At 24.5% G+C, this 16,034-nt stretch overlaps 4 protein-coding genes across 4 annotated transcripts; 3 read left to right on the top strand and 1 right to left on the bottom strand. All coding sequences in view use genetic code 6, as the record gives it.

Annotated features, from left to right (window-relative positions):
* Positions 1-1,881: 1,881 nt before the first annotated feature.
* Positions 1,882-3,502, top strand: TTHERM_00691440 (kelch motif protein; the record flags this gene model as incomplete). Its single annotated transcript, XM_001032109.3, has 2 exons — positions 1,882-2,928; positions 2,990-3,502. 2 exons carry the CDS (start codon positions 1,882-1,884, stop codon positions 3,500-3,502), a joined length of 1,560 nt encoding a protein of 519 aa, XP_001032109.2.
* A 761-nt stretch (positions 3,503-4,263) lies between these two features.
* TTHERM_00691430 (hypothetical protein) lies at positions 4,264-6,730 on the top strand (the record flags this gene model as incomplete). Its single annotated transcript, XM_001032108.3, has 5 exons — positions 4,264-4,306; positions 4,372-4,969; positions 5,124-5,982; positions 6,190-6,274; positions 6,327-6,730. 5 exons carry the CDS (start codon positions 4,264-4,266, stop codon positions 6,728-6,730), a joined length of 1,989 nt encoding a protein of 662 aa, XP_001032108.2.
* Positions 6,731-7,585: 855 nt separating this feature from the next.
* TTHERM_00691420 (HCaRG protein) lies at positions 7,586-7,904 on the top strand (the record flags this gene model as incomplete). The annotated part of the gene is made up of 2 exons (XM_001032107.1): positions 7,586-7,658; positions 7,726-7,904. 2 exons carry the CDS (start codon positions 7,586-7,588, stop codon positions 7,902-7,904), a joined length of 252 nt encoding a protein of 83 aa, XP_001032107.1.
* A 430-nt stretch (positions 7,905-8,334) lies between these two features.
* Positions 8,335-15,553, bottom strand: TTHERM_00691410 (transmembrane protein, putative; the record flags this gene model as incomplete). The annotated part of the gene is made up of 12 exons (XM_001032106.4): positions 8,335-8,390; positions 8,452-8,831; positions 8,892-9,073; positions 9,130-9,977; positions 10,111-10,570; positions 10,639-11,080; positions 11,146-11,731; positions 11,849-12,265; positions 12,321-12,678; positions 12,745-15,230; positions 15,326-15,337; positions 15,454-15,553. 12 exons carry the CDS (start codon positions 15,551-15,553, stop codon positions 8,335-8,337), a joined length of 6,327 nt encoding a protein of 2,108 aa, XP_001032106.4.
* Positions 15,554-16,034: the final 481 nt, after the last annotated feature.

Below are 16,034 nucleotides of genomic sequence, written 5' to 3'. Positions count from 1 at the left end.
ATTCTTTAGTAAAATTTAAGGATAGGTTTCTTATTTCAAAAAATTTATTAAGTAAATCTATCTATTTTTCAAAATAGTAATGAATCCCACCTGCCTCTAAGATTTTCTTCATGTCAACTTTAATGTTTAAATTACATTCTTCTCCTTAGCTAAAAATATATTTGATGATCTATGCTAATTAAGTGCAATTATCTTAGCACAAGATTCCATTTTTAGATAAGCAAATTTAAATTTAGGTACCAACCTAACTCTATTTTAATTTATTTTTTATACTATCTAATAATAGATTTTCTTTATTAGAACTAGTATTTTCAGTAACCACTACTGAATAGTCTAAAAAAATATTGCTTTGTACAATACTTTTTTGAATGAAAGATAAAACCTAAATCTCATTCATCCTCTCTATTTCTGATTCTTTTTTTATCTACATCAGATTTAATTAACTAGAAATAGTTATGAATTAAAAAACTATACAAACTCTTTAAGTTAATGAATAAGTGATATTTTTAAATATTTATATTTCTAAAAATGAATGATTTAGATCTACTTCTATGAGTGTAGGAACTAAATATAAAAATAATAAAACATAATTAAATGGCAAGAATATAAGTAAAATGGAGTAATTAACACATTCTGTAGAAGCTTATTTAATTTAAAAATAAAAGGGTACTATAAAAATGAAAATTTGAAGGTTTTGGACACTGCTATAATAGAAAAAGTAATAAATAATTGTATATTGGTTTTTGGCTTAATAACGGGTGGAATAGAGTGGGTAAATTTATTGATGATAATGGTAGGATTTTTAAGTGGAAAAATGATAACTTTTAATCTTAAGTGAATGAAATTAATTTAAAAATTCATTAGTAATTCTTATATTAAGTTAATTTAAAATTTCAATAAAATAATTGTATTTAAAATAGCTAATACGTAAAGAGTAATTTAAACAAAGGCAATAAAAAGCATAATTTTGCAAACAACTATGTAAAATTATTTATTCCTACTGTCTGTTGAAATTAATGAAAGCAAAATAAGTTATAGTTACAGGTCTAGTTTCTGAAAATATACATATGTGATTGGTGTGAATAGTTTGAAAACAAATAAAATATAGAAAAAATTTTTTAAGTTTATAGTTGAATGACAGATGGAATGGAATAGGGGAATGCAAATAAATATATTCATGCAAATGATAATTATATAAAGTGTGATATTTGGAAAAACTATATATTGGAAACTTAAATGAAAAAAATTGGTATAAAAGTCCATCCTTATCAACTCTTACATTTAATAATAAAAATTTGATAAAATGACTTTCTTTTAAAAATATATTATTTTTTGGATTTATTTTTTGGTTATTTTTTAATCATTAATCATATATTTTAAATATTTTATTTAAATTTATTAAAATACACAAAATTAAATTATTAAGTAAGTAAGTAAGTTATTGATTTAGAATTAAAATTTACCCATAACTTAATAAAATTAAACATTTATTTATTTCATTATTTAAATAAAGAAATAATAAATTTGATAAATTGCTAAAAACTAGAAATTAATTAAACAAAAATATTTCCTTAAATTTTTTTGTTGAAATTAAGGAAGAAATATTGATAGATTCATTCCTCAACTAGCACTGATTTTTATTTTGAAAATATATAATGAAAACTTTTAATATAAGATTTAGATTAGATACTTTTTATTTTAATTAAAATCCGATGTCTATCTATCTATTATTAATTTATTTAGATTAGAGGTAAGTACTTGCTTGCTTGCTTGATAATTAGTGTTAGATAGAAAAATTTATTTTAAAATAAATAAATTAATTAACTTTAGATTAAATATTGTTTAAATAATTTGAATAATTAAGCATATCAAAAGGATAGGATGGCTGAAGAATTAAAGGAAGAAGTCTAATTTGATCGCACTAAGGGATTTGTTTGTTTATCATAACCTTACATCAAAGTTAAGGATAGTCAAGATGAAGATGTTAAGCAATTTTTAGTTGAATAAAATTACTAATAGTTTATGGATTCTATAAACGAGAGCCAATTGAACAGCAAAGGTGTCCCATACTATAATTTCACATTCTACGAAATTCAAGATTATGAATCTCCTTGTTCTTTCTTCCCTGAGGATATAAAGAGCTCAGATGAAAATGAAGTTTAACCTTTAGACTGGAATCTGTATAGCTCATGCTGTAGGATTTCCCAAAGCAGATATATTCTTACTGGAGGTGTTAAGATGAATTTAGACTACATCTAAGTATTTTAACAAAAGAATGTTTTGAGTAAATAATGTAAACAGAAAGTAAAGGAATATCAAGAATATATAAAATTGCTTCAATCAAAGCAAGAAGGAGAGTCAGAACAAGGATAGAGAATCAGAATGCTTAAAGCTGTAGAAAAAGCTTCAACAATCAAATAGAGTGAGGTTGCTTGGGAAGATGAGGGTGAATTTGAAAACTAAAAGAAGTTGTTTGCTTAAATTTTATAGAATGAAATCCATAAATTAAAACTTAAATGTGAAAAAGAAATGGTAAAGCTAGATAAGAAATATTGTGAGGAAAATAACATAGAATACAGATAAAAAGAAGATTTGCCTGAAGATGCACTTATTTTTAATTAATACTCCCCTTACTCCTCAGAAGTAATTGAAGTTGTTTTCAAATTTAATCCTGAAGAAGAATAGTATGAATTTACTGCAAAATATTTAGATAACATGCCAAAATGTTTGAGTAATCATGCTAGCATCTTCCACAAAGGAAAGGTATATGTATTTGGAGGAGTTTGCTAATAAGTTTTGCTAAACACAGTGTATGCTTATGATATTATAAGTGATACTTGGTCAGAAATGCCTAAGATGAATCTTCCTCGTATTAACTTAAGTGCAGCTTCCTTGGGTGATTTCATTTATGTTATTGGTGGTAACACAGTAAATAATATTATTTAAAATAAAATTAACTTAAAAGTAACTAAAATATTTATTTTAAAAGACTAACTTCAATGACGAATAAAACGGATTTGAATATACAACTCTAGAAAGACTCAATACTGCTGCTGAAAATCCAGTATGGGAAAAGTTAACTTTCAAAAGAAAATTAAAACCTTCCTTCAACTACTTAGTAAATCATCAACTTAAGCTTTTGTCTTACAAAAATCAACTGCTTTTGATAGGAGGAACAAGTTTAAAATAGGACAGTGATGAAGCAAAATAATCTGTTTAAGTGTTTTAAATTGAAATTGCAGGAGAAAAATGGCAAATTAATGCTTTAGAATCAAGTTTATAAGTAAGAAACGGAGAAGTAATTTCTAAAAGCACCTACAAGGGTAAAGAATGTTTTTATGTCTATGGTGGAGTTCCATAGCTTAAATTAGAATGTTTTGAATTAGAAGTTAATGATAAAGAAGTCGTCTTTGAGAAAATATTAGATTGTGATTACACAAATGAAATAAATGAATATTTTGATGATCATGTCGTATGCTAACCTAAATTATTTTTAGATTGAGGGCTATTTGAAAGCAAATTAATTATTTTAATTAAATTTATTTTTGTTTTATATTTTTCAAATAAAGAAAGAATGTATTTTCACAAAGCATATTTTAAAATAAATTATTTAACATATAAAATTAATTAATTTCTTTATCTTTTTTATTATTTCTACTATACAGTTAGAATATTGTTTTATTCATATTTCTAATAGAGATCACAAAAAATTAGTAATATGAATGAGAATATCAGATCAGAATATTATAAATTTTACACTCATTCAATTTAAACAATAGATAATTTATACATTTTGATTTCGCAAAATTATTACTATATGACTAAAATTAGAAAATTAGACACTAAACTATAAACCAATCTATTTATTTATCTATCTAAAGTTAAATTAAATTTTAAATAATTTAGCAGTAAATTTAATAATTTTTTTATAATTGAGTTTTTTAATCATTAATTTAAATTATTATTTAAAAATGAATTAAAAATTTTATTATAATTAGAAATATGTTGATTGATAAAATCTTAAATTTATTATAAATTTTGAATTATATTTTATAGAATATTATATTTATGAGGCTTTCTTTTTGTTTACTAAAAATACATTTTAATTATAGTTTTAAATGCAATTTTAATGTGCTAGATAGATATTTTATCATATAAATATATATTTATAATAAATTATTATCTATTAATAAATATTGGTGATAACCAAATAGATATAGTTTAATTTTCTTTTTAAGTTTTTGATTATTAAAATAATAAGCAATGTAAAATTCAAAGGGAAACTTATAACCTAGATAGCAGTAAAGTATAAATTGTTTTAAGGGAATGAATGGAAATATAATTTATTTTATTATTGTTTCTATTTTATAGTTGAAAAGCAAATAGAATTTGACCAATATAAAATATTTAATGAAATAAAGAATGCATAACATGTAGAAATCAATTAGTATCAAACTATAATGGCTGTGCTAGCTAGTAACTTAAAGCTTTCCATTTATGACGCAATTACTAGAAATTAATTGACTGAGATTAATATTTAGGACTATGTTAAAATAGAAAATTCAATTAAATAGAGTGCTTATTATAAATGTGGAGATGTTATTATGAGATTTTTAAAAAATTCTAATTATCTAGGTGTTTATCTTAAAAATTATGGTGATTTTTTAATTATAAGGATCAGCGAACCTAAAAATACCAAACCAATATATCGCCTATAGCTGCAGGAAAAGCTTTCTTTTATTGAAATGGATCCATTCAGCAAAAACTTTTTTATTTTTGGATAGAAAAGTATTGAATATGGAAATATAAAAACACTTAAAAATATATTCATAGAAGAAGGATAAAGTATAGAAGTTTAAATTGTAAATTCGAATGATAATTTAGAGGAAGATTTTCAAAGTGACTAAACAGAATCCGAAGATGGAGATACTAAATTTCCTAAATCTGTATCTAGTTAAATGCAATACAAGTATACAAATATATAGAATTTACTAAATTTTATCTTGATAGTATTAAAATTAAACGACTATTTAAGGCGCTTAATTTTAAATTATAATAATTGAGTTAAAAAAATAATTTAGTTAGCAGAATGTGCTGGTATATTTATGAAATTAATTGTTAAGTAAAAACAGGTTAAATGCTGAAGATAGTGTTAAAGAAGATGATAATTAAGGAGATGTTTAGATAGAACAAGGATCTAAAATTAATATGGTTGGAATTAAAAACTCTAAAATAAATAACTTGAACTAACAGTAGAAGGCAAAATAAAGAGGAGCTTAAGATATGGAGTAAGAAAGTGATGAAGATTTTTTTTAACAATAAGAAAACGAAGATAATGAAGGAGAAGATGAAGATAAATCAGAGAACGGAGATGAGGAGGATGAGGAAGAAATGGAAGATATTCATAATCTCTCTGGATAGATTATCCCAGAAGAAGAAAACATAGTTGAAGGAAATAGTAAAATTTCAAAAAAAGGAAACCTTTCAATAAACAATACCAGTCGCAATAATCTTAATTTCAAAAAGAGCTCAAACAAAGGAAACTAATCTTATAAATAGAAAGCAAATGAAAGAAATAATTTAGCACTTTAAAGTGGGACTAATATTAGTATCAACAATAGCACCCATAACAACAACAATAACGATGGAATAAATGGAGAAGTAGAGACCAAATTGTTAGACTCTAATAGTTATGCGACATTCTTAAAATAAAGATGTTCAAAAACAAAAAAAACTATTTTAGGCTTTGTAAACCGATAAATTGTTATTTATGAAATAAAATTGAGTGAAGAAAAAGAAGTTTCATTCAGTCTTTTAAATAGATTAGAGTTAAATGAACTCCATGAGTATGATATGTAATTTGTTTAAATGTGCTCTAACATTTAAAATGACAAATTTGCACTAGTTTTGGATAAAAAATTTATGCATCTTTTCTAAATAAATTCTGAAAAGTAAATTTGTACTTATCCCGAAGAGTATCTAGTAATATTTTAACTTTATTTTATAATGACTAAGAATTTAATTTGAAGATCATTTTACCTAATAATGATTTAAAGAAAATCATTTAAATTAGAAATGAGTTTTCACCATATTAATAATATATTGAATCAAATAATTTTATTCTATCAAAAAACATTTAAATTTTATTTACAAAGATTAATTGTTGATATCAATTTTTATTTTATTTAGAGTCAAGACCAAACAAAGAGATACATGAATCCTATGTTTTGGAGAGATCCTTTTGATAAAGAAAAGTCTGAATACTTTGTTTATCGTAATTATTTTTGATACATTTATTTATATTATTCAAATATTTTTTCTTTTAGTCGATAACACTCATTTAAATTGCTCTTTGTGCTTCTTAAATTTAAAGACTTCTAAGAGACAAATTGTTATCCTTCAAGCTGATAAACCAAGAAATTTTGTATAAAATATGAGATGGGAAGGCTGTGTAGGTGTTATAGGAGAAGGTGGTAGTATATTTATATTAGAATATCCTAGATAATATTATTGGGAAAATTTTAGTTATAGATTCAGAGGCTTAGAAAAGAATTAACAATATATTGAAAAAGAGGATGAATTCGATTATAAGGATGAAGAAAATGAAAAGAAACCTTTAACTGCAGACGAATTTGATAATTTAAAAACTCACTATGCAGATTTTATATATCCACAACAGCATAAAATTTTTAAAGACGCTGTCTTTGATGAAAGAGATGATAATGATTGAATCCTTATTAATATTTAAATTTATTTATCTATTATTTCAAAAAAATCTAACTGTAGATAATTGATTTGTAAATAACAAAATATTATTTATATATTTGTAAATATATATTTTAAAAAACAAACACAAAAAAATGAAAAAATATTAATTAAATAAATTACTTGCTGTATTCAATTTTCATAATATTTGATTTTACACATAGAGTAAATAGAAAATATATATCCACTATAGCATAAAATTTTTAAAGACACTGTCTTTGATGAAAGAGATGATAACGATTGAGTTCTTATTAATATTTAATTTATAATATATATTTCAACAAAATCTCACTGTAGAAAATGATTTGTAAATTATTATTTTTTTATTTGTAAAAATTTAAAAAAACAAACACAAAAAAAAGATAAAAATAATAATTAAAAAATTACTTGCTGTATTCAATTTTCACAATATTTGATTTTACATATCAAGTAAAAGAAAATATAATTTATTTTATATCTTTGGTTACTTAGTTAATCAAAAATATTCATAATTTAAGCAAAATAAGATTAAATTTTTCAAATAATTTAAATTAATTAGTTAGTTTTGAGCAAAATTTGCTAAATTTTAATAAAATATTATTAATAAATAGATCAGAAAAATAAAAAAATATCATTTTCATATGTTTCTTATTTCTTTAATAAAAATTCACAAAATTAGTAAAAGATTTTTTGATTCTAATAGTAAGTGTATTTATGTTTGTATCTATTAATCAATCTATTCATCTATTTAATATTTTAATATTAATAAATTTTTCATCAAAAATATAAATATCATAATAATCGCATAAAGCTTATCAATAAATTTAGGTTAAAAGGAGAAATGAGTGCTTCCGCTTAAATATAAGAATTTATATGTGATAAAAAGATAGCAGATCTTGAATGGCGTTTTGCAAGTAACATTTTAGATAATAAAAGAAATAATTTTCTTTAGAAGTCAATTTTTTTTTAATTATTCAATAGTTGCAACATCAAATAGCTCTGTAAAACAATACGGTGACTGCTTCCTTTAATTAAAGCTAATTACAGTAGATAAAGATTAAAAATATGAAACTCTTTAAATGGATTTAGATCTTTAATAATTTAATGAACTCTATAATGAAATAAGCAAAATAAGAAGTTTAGTTGATTTCATTAAATGATTTGTCCTAATTATAAATTTTGTACTAGATTATAAATGTATATAGCATTAAATTAATACAAATAAAAACATTCAAAAATAGATAAAAATTTCTCGCAATTTATTAATAATAATTTTATTTACAAATTGGCATTTTTAATTTAAAACAAAAAATTTATTTTATATTTGCTATTAATATTTCAATAAAATTCTTTATGCTTTACTTCAGACTTATTTAGATTAATAATTATAAATGTTATGATGAAATCAAAATAAATACATCTTATAAATAATAAAGAAATAAATGAGCGAATAAAATTTTTATTTGATGTAATTGTATTTAGAAAATAATTTAAGTGCAACCACAAAAAACATAAAATCTTTTTGAGTTTACAAATTTTATAGTAGAAATAAATGGAAAATACTTTAATTTAAAATAAAAAAATTCAAAATCAATTATTCTTTTTCTCAGCTTTGCTAAAATTGTTTTTCTTATTTGCCCCTAATTCTTTTTAAAAATGAATAAATTAATAAAAATTAAAAAATATTTAATAAGATAATTATTTTACATAGAAGTTCAATCATTTCTTCGCTTTCAGCATCGCTTTGAGCAAGTTTATTAATTTTATTTAGAATGTTATGTAGTTAAATATTTGAGTCTGGTGCAATCAATATATCATCAATTGAATGTTTACTAGCCCAGTATAATTACATCTATTTAAAGAGATTGCGAATCATCAACTCTTCATTGGTAAAATCATATCTGTCTATAACATAAGTTTAGATATCTTATCCAACTTTTTCCACTATTGTGAAACTCTTTACATTGAAATTTACTGAAAGACTTTACTCACTAACAAATTGAGTTAACTCTTACTCGAATTTTCCTTCTATTATACTAACGAAAGAATCCTCGTTGTCGAGAGAATAATTGACCATTTCGCTGAATCTATTAAATTTCATTTAATTATTTAAATTTAATAAATTTTTTAAATAAAATAAAATTTACTTTGAGTTTCTTCTTTAGAAATTGTTTAAGGCGTTTGTGAACTTTTCAAATATGACTGACTTTAATTCGAATTCTTCTTTCTTTCTTTCACATTCTTCCTAACAATTTGTATCTTTGACTTGCTCTACATCGCAAACCATTTATCTTTCAATACATCTCTCTGCGTCATCCACATATTAGTTCTTTTTAAAAAAAATTTGTTTTTTAAATTAGACTTTTTAATAAATTAAAATTTTACCTTTGTGCATACTTTGATTTCTTCTGATACACATATAGAAGTGTATTAATTACACTTTGTTATTTGTTAAACGCAGCTCTCCTAATAATTTTCACAAATTGTTGGATCAGTAGCACTGAACTAGGTGCAGGTAATAGCTGTTTCAGAACATATTTACTATTCTAGACTGCATACTATCTTTTCTTCTAGGCAAATAACAGACTCAGTAACACATACTTACTTTTAGTGATATTTTACACATTCACTACGAGGATTTCCTATACATTATTGATGATATGGGCAAGTTTCTTTATCACAGAGCATTCTATTTAAATTAATCAAATCCTTTTAAACTTCTGATACTCTTTAAGCCAAATCTATAAATAATTATTGAGTTTTGTTCATCCACTCCTTTGTTAAGCTCATTAACATTTGATTGATACGTTTCAAATGTTATGGAGTAAACATGGCTACAAGCTTAAACAAACTTTATTGAATATCTAAATTAAATGGAGCAGTTAATCTAACTGCAATATCGTTTTCACAGCCAAAGAACTTATCTAAAGCCTCAATCACATACCCAGAATCCTTAGTAACAGAAATTTAAATATTTCTTTACAAGTTAAAAATGAAAGCTCTAGGATTGAAAAATACTTAATCTATTTCTGTTAAATTAGGACTGTCTTTTTGCAATCTTAAAATGATATTATTTTATTGAGTGCCTTCTGTTTCAACTATCACGATATTACCTCCTGCTAGAGTAAGCTCATCGTATTTAAAAATTCCTAACATATATTTATCTTGGTTTACATTAAGTACAACATGACCTTTTAAGCCAAGTAATTGAGCGTGTCCAGTTAAAGTAAATCCTATTTTATAAATGAATAATTAATAAAGCTAACTTAATGATGTATCAAATAATTTAAAAAAATTAAATGAAAACATTTAAATCAAAATTATGAGTTGATAAACATTTTTATTTTAAAACTAAGAAAATAATACCTTTAGGGATATGTATCAATCCGTTATTATCTTTAATACTTTACTTTGTGTAAGTAACAGCTAAACCTTTAGGGAACTCCATACTTGAGATAGCCTTTGAAACTGTAGTTGCGAATTGAATCTAATTATATCCCATCAAAACTTGAAGGACATTTTAAGGATTAATTTAATTTATATAAGAGACAAACAAATTCTAGCTGTAATCCTTAAAGTTGACTTTAATTTGAGAATTACCAAAGAAGCATTTATTGCTATCAAATCTTGGAACTGGGTCAGTAGCTAGTTCAACAAAGCAGTTATCACCAAACATACTTAAAGAATTTAACGTGAATGATTAAATTCTGAATAAATCTTCATTCAAATTTCCTTTGAACATGATCTCACTAAGTAATAGATTTTCCTAATCTAAAGCTTTATCCCAAGGCTATGGTGATTCTGCTAAAAGATAACCTTATCCATCCTTTAATTATTTAATTAAATTCAATAAATGAAAAAATATTAGAAATAATTAATTAATAATAAATTTACATTCAAATAATTTAATATGCTTTAGAATTATATTTAAACATTTTCCTAGACATTCAATTTAAATTCAGCTGAGAGATAAAGTCTGCCAAATTAAATATTCGATAGATTCTCCACTTTACTTAAGTTATCTCCTTAATAGATTTCTTGGCCATTTAAATTTATAACAACATTCAAATATATATTTTCTAAGACTATAGGTGCTGCAACAGTTACCTTAGTTTCAATCGGACCTGAAATCTAAATGAATTAATCTTTGAAATAACCCTTCAAGTGCAAGTTTTTAACTTCTGTTTTGTGGTAATTTAAGAATTTGCCAATATTGCAGTTATCCTCTAAATCAAATACATACTAGATGTATGGTCCTTAGCTCCACTATTATTAATCTAAAGGTCCGAATGCTCCTTTTGAAAGATATGGCAAGTCTTTGACATTTATGTCTTATCTAAATATATTGTATTTATTTATATTTAAAACAAACAAATTTAATGATAAAAAATAATTAATTACTCTGAATAGAAAACATATAAAGATTTAGGGACTGTGGAAACTAAATCAGATTTTTCAATTTTGAACAAACTATTCACGTTTTCAGCTCCAAAAGTAAATGAAGCAAAGGTATTTATTCTTCCATTAATACGAGTCAATTTAGCTTTGAATTCTCCAATTGTTTTAAAATCTTTTCCTCCAACTTTTGCTTGAGCTTCATAAACAATTTTAGGCTCGAAAAAGAGTTAAATATTTAATTAGTGAAGATAAGTCCTATTAAAGTCTATGAGACCTTACAAACTTTCTTCAAATTTATTTGCATTCAAAGAAGAATCATTGATCTTATAAAATATTTCTTGATCTACTTACTTTAAAGGATACTCGTCATCAGCAAACCTTAGGAAATATAATGTATTTGTATTTGTTTTTTTAATGTTAAGTCTGCAATAAGCAGGGAACTGCTCAACTTAGCAAATTAAACTATTTGACTCAAGGTAGAATTAATTATTAGCAGAATCTTTTTGAATCATAATCCATCCAAAGCATCCTTTTAAGTCCAAATTTAAGCTTAGAGAGAAATCAACAATTTCGTCATAATTCATAATTACTATTATTAAAATAACAAGTTAGAAAATAAGATTAAATTAATTAAATTTAATTATTTTATGATTAAAATAGTTTTTATTATTATAATTAATTTAACCAAATTAAACAAAATTAATACTTTGATAGGAATTGGCTTTCAAGTTAAGTGTAACTAACATCTAAGAGATTTTAACATTTTCAATGTTCTGTACTCCACGGTCTAACTACATGCCTTGAACAATCTTTTAAAGGTTATCTTGACTAAACATTTTAAAGGCTTATCTTTAGAATGTGATAGAGTCAGCAGGTAATTCAGTAAGAATACTAATAGTATCGTGCTCACGGTCATCTATGTCATGCTAAAAGTGAATTTAAGAGCTGTAACTATTAATACTGATCTGACCAAAATAGAATGTAGTCAACTTACTTTACAAGAAAACAATATTTAAGATGTTCAAGTTAGTAGATGAATCTATCTTTCTAAAGAATTGCCCATTTATAATCATCTAAAAGTTGTTATATTCTGGGATTAACACTTCTTGACCATTTCTCTTTTCTATTATTCATAATAATTTTTAGAATTTTGAAATATTAAAATAAAACTCAAAAACCTTTATTAAATGAAGTTCTAAAGCTGAATTCATCAACTTAATATTGTTGTTAGAAGTTAAAAATAGGATTATTTTTAAGCTGATACTAGCTAAGAGAATTATATGTAAATGTTTTCAAAGTAAGATCGATGTTAACAGGATTAAATATCTAATCACTAGCAAAACAAATGTCTCCATGATTAGAAAAACCAGCTATCAAATTTAGCTTTCCAAATACATCATTTACTGAATTAAGCAAATCCTAGTACTCCTTTTTGTGGTTATGGGCCAAACCTACTTTGAACCAGTTTTCATCTGTCAACTAAAATACTTCTCCAACTTCGCAAAGTTCGCAAACATGCTAAACAGACTTTGAGGCCTAAATAACAAAATAAATCGAATATTAATTAAAAATCTTTATAAAATAAAATTAAAATCATTATACGAGTTTGTTTTTGTCATTACAAAGAATAGCAACATTGGTAGCTAGTGTTGAACTATCAATTGGAGTGTTAGTAAACTATTTATTGGATGAGCCATTGTCTTTATTTTCAATTTTATCTCCTTTGGGAGTTACCTAAGAACTTCTTGTCTTTGAAGCAATAAATTAAAATTTCTCTGCTTTTTCTCTCTATTCTTTAATTGAATTTTTATCTAAATGGTGTCCACTCTCTTAAACTATTTTGGTCTACAACTTCATACCAGCCAAAGAGTAATTTACAGAGTTATCGCTAGTCTCTCCTCCTGGGAGCACTAATGGAATTCTTTCTTTAGCTCTCTTGAATTTATATTCTTTTCCAAATTCATCTACTTAAGTAATATATTCATCAGAATCATATAAGCTATTATCGATAGTTTGATTTTAATCTTCTTATGTATTTTAGACTTATGAAGCATCATTTGAACTTTCAACTTTCTTTTGTACTTCAAATGTTTCAGTATTTGAGGCACCATTTCCATCGTTATTAGAAATTTAACTTTAGTCTTAAACCTTAATGACTTGCTATTGAGTACTTTCTTATGGAATAGTATCATTATTACTTTTATTTTATTATGCTTAATTGCTTTATGATCCTGTATTTTCATTAGCTGTAGAAGTAAATGTGGTTTAGCTTTCCTTGGCTCTTTTAGCTAACTCCTTTTATTCTCTAAGTTATTAACGTTTTCTATCTTCAATATCTTTCAAAGACTGCTCATTAGATGAATCAGTGTTTTAATTAACGGTATCAAGAGTTTATTTATTTTGATTTGCTGTGAAAGAAGTTTGTTATGCATCTTGAGTTATAATATTTTAGCTAGAATAATTATCTCCTTCATCATTTTCAAACTGTGTTTCCAAATTCTACTCTTATTCTTCAGAGTCTTCATCATACATATTTGGGTCTATGTAATAAATTTAGTCAATAGAGTCAGCAACTTACTATTCTTTTTATGCAGAGTTTTTAACAGTCATGAAGAGTTGGTTATCTTTCTATTATTCTTCTTGTTCTAATCTCTTTTGTTCTTCATCAAGTCTTTTTTTCTCTTCCTCTAGCCTTTATTGCTCTTTCTCATATATCTCTTGTTATCTTTTATACTCAGCCTCTTCGATTTATTATTGTCTAATAGCTTCCTGCTCTTATTTTCTAAGTTCTTCTTCTTTCTTTCTTCTTTCTTCCTCTTCTTGTCTCATCTATTCCTAAACTTTTAACTCTTGTTATCTTTCAGCTTCAATTCTTTATTGTTCTTATTCCTAATAAGCTCTTTACTCCTCCTCTTATTTTATTCTTTATTCTTCAGCAAGTCTTTGGGCCTCTTGTCTCTCTTCCTCTTCCAACTCAGCAGCATGCTAGGCTTCAAGTTCTGCAATATGTTATCTAACACGCTCAGCTTCTTCTTACTTTGCAATTTCAGCCTATCTTTCAGCTTCTACTCTTAGTCGTTCTTGCTCTTATTATTCAGCTAACCTCTAAGCTTCTTCTTCTAACTAAATTCTTCTCTCTTCTTCTCTCTTTCTTTACTGTTCTTCTTCAATTTGTTTTCTTCTAGCTTATATTTATTCTTTTTCTTTTTGAGCTTCGAGCATAAGCTTTTCTTTTATCTTATCAGCCCTTATTTTTTCCTCTTCCATTGATTTCTAATTTTTCAAGAATGCTTCATATTCTCTTTTTCTTTATTCCTCTTACAATCTCATAAGAGTATTATCAGTTCCGTGCTGCTTGTTTTGGGAAACAACATCGTTTAAGAGTTAGGGTTTAATTACTTTTTTGACATCATCATCTATCGAATAGAATGAGTTACCAGTTTTATCTAAATTCAAAGACTGATGTAATTGCTAAAGGTAATCATCCTTTTTCTTCTTTTATTCTTCTTCTTATTTTAACTTTTCGAATTCATCTGAAAGAGACTAATATTAATTTTCGATTTTCTATGAGGAGCTTTCTTATTATTATAAATTTTACTATATCGTTTTAAGTAATTGTTGATCAGGTTGAATAATTTTGTTATCTTAAAAAGTAAAGGCCGTTTCAGTCAAAGGAATAACATCAGGAATATCTATTTGCAATTTCTCACCTGTTTACAAAAGTACGTCATTTTATTGATTTTATTTTTACATACTCATTCTTAGCCTTGATAATGGAGTGCTTTCTTTTTATAGTAAATTGATATTATCAGCACTTTAATCACCATCCGGTGATGTTTTTTATTCATCTGAATATTAGTTTTTATTTGACAATTCTTCTTATTAGTATTAATCTTTTTGAATTTTATTATCAGAAACGATCTATTCGCTTAATATTCTGCTAGAAAATGGATTACTCTTGGTCTAAATTAAGTTTATTTTATTTTGATTTTATAAATTCAAAGAAGGATCTCTTTAATATACTTAATCTTCTATCCTGTTATCTATTGTTGCTTAATCTTTAAATTTCTATGATGAAACTATCAAATCTAATATTAAAAATAAAATTATAAATTATAAATGTCAAACACAAGCATTAAATATAATATATCTTCTATTCATTTTTAAAGACTTTAAAATGTACCTTGTAAACCTTCTAAGTATTTATAAAAAAGTAGATTAATTTATATTTATTTATTTTTTGCAAATTAATACTAACAAAAATAATGTTTAATAATAGTGATATATAATTAATAATGTTTAGAATATTACTAGCATTAGCTTGTCCGACCAAAAGAGATATCAAAAGGATATTAACTAAGAAGGCGCTCAACCAGAAAAACTGTTGATGCCCTTTGCGGGGTTTATACATTACCACTTTGAAATACTCTTTTTAATACCAGTTATGTGTAAAAAGATTTGTATACTTATATAGTATTTTTGGATTTTTTTTCACTTTTTTGTTATTATTTGTCTAATGAATAGAAACAAAGCGTTGATTGTTGTTTAGTTAATTATCAAAAAATCAATAAACCAAGAAATATATATAATATGAATGAATAAACTTTGCAAAGTTTTCATTCAAGTTTATATTGGTAGATCTTCTTATTTATATAAGCAAGTTTTTAAAAACCCTTGTTTTTTAATGAATTAGTAATAGATTACTTATAATCCATTTTTGTTATTTTTTACTCGTAAACCGTTTTTCTTAATGCAATTTTTTTGAGCGCTCGTTTTTACATTCAATTATTTTATATCTGCCAAGCATTTCTTCATACACTTTGATAGTAAAATTAATGTACATTTTTTTTGACTTCATTTAAAAATTGTTTAGTCCATTAATTTTGATAATT

The sequence above is a fragment of the Tetrahymena thermophila genome (genome assembly GCF_000189635.1).
Source record: "Tetrahymena thermophila SB210 genomic scaffold scf_8254422, whole genome shotgun sequence".
NCBI lineage: Eukaryota > Ciliophora > Oligohymenophorea > Hymenostomatida > Tetrahymenidae > Tetrahymena > Tetrahymena thermophila.
Note: the sequence above shows the minus strand (reverse complement) of the source record. Positions and strands in the feature narration are given on the sequence as shown.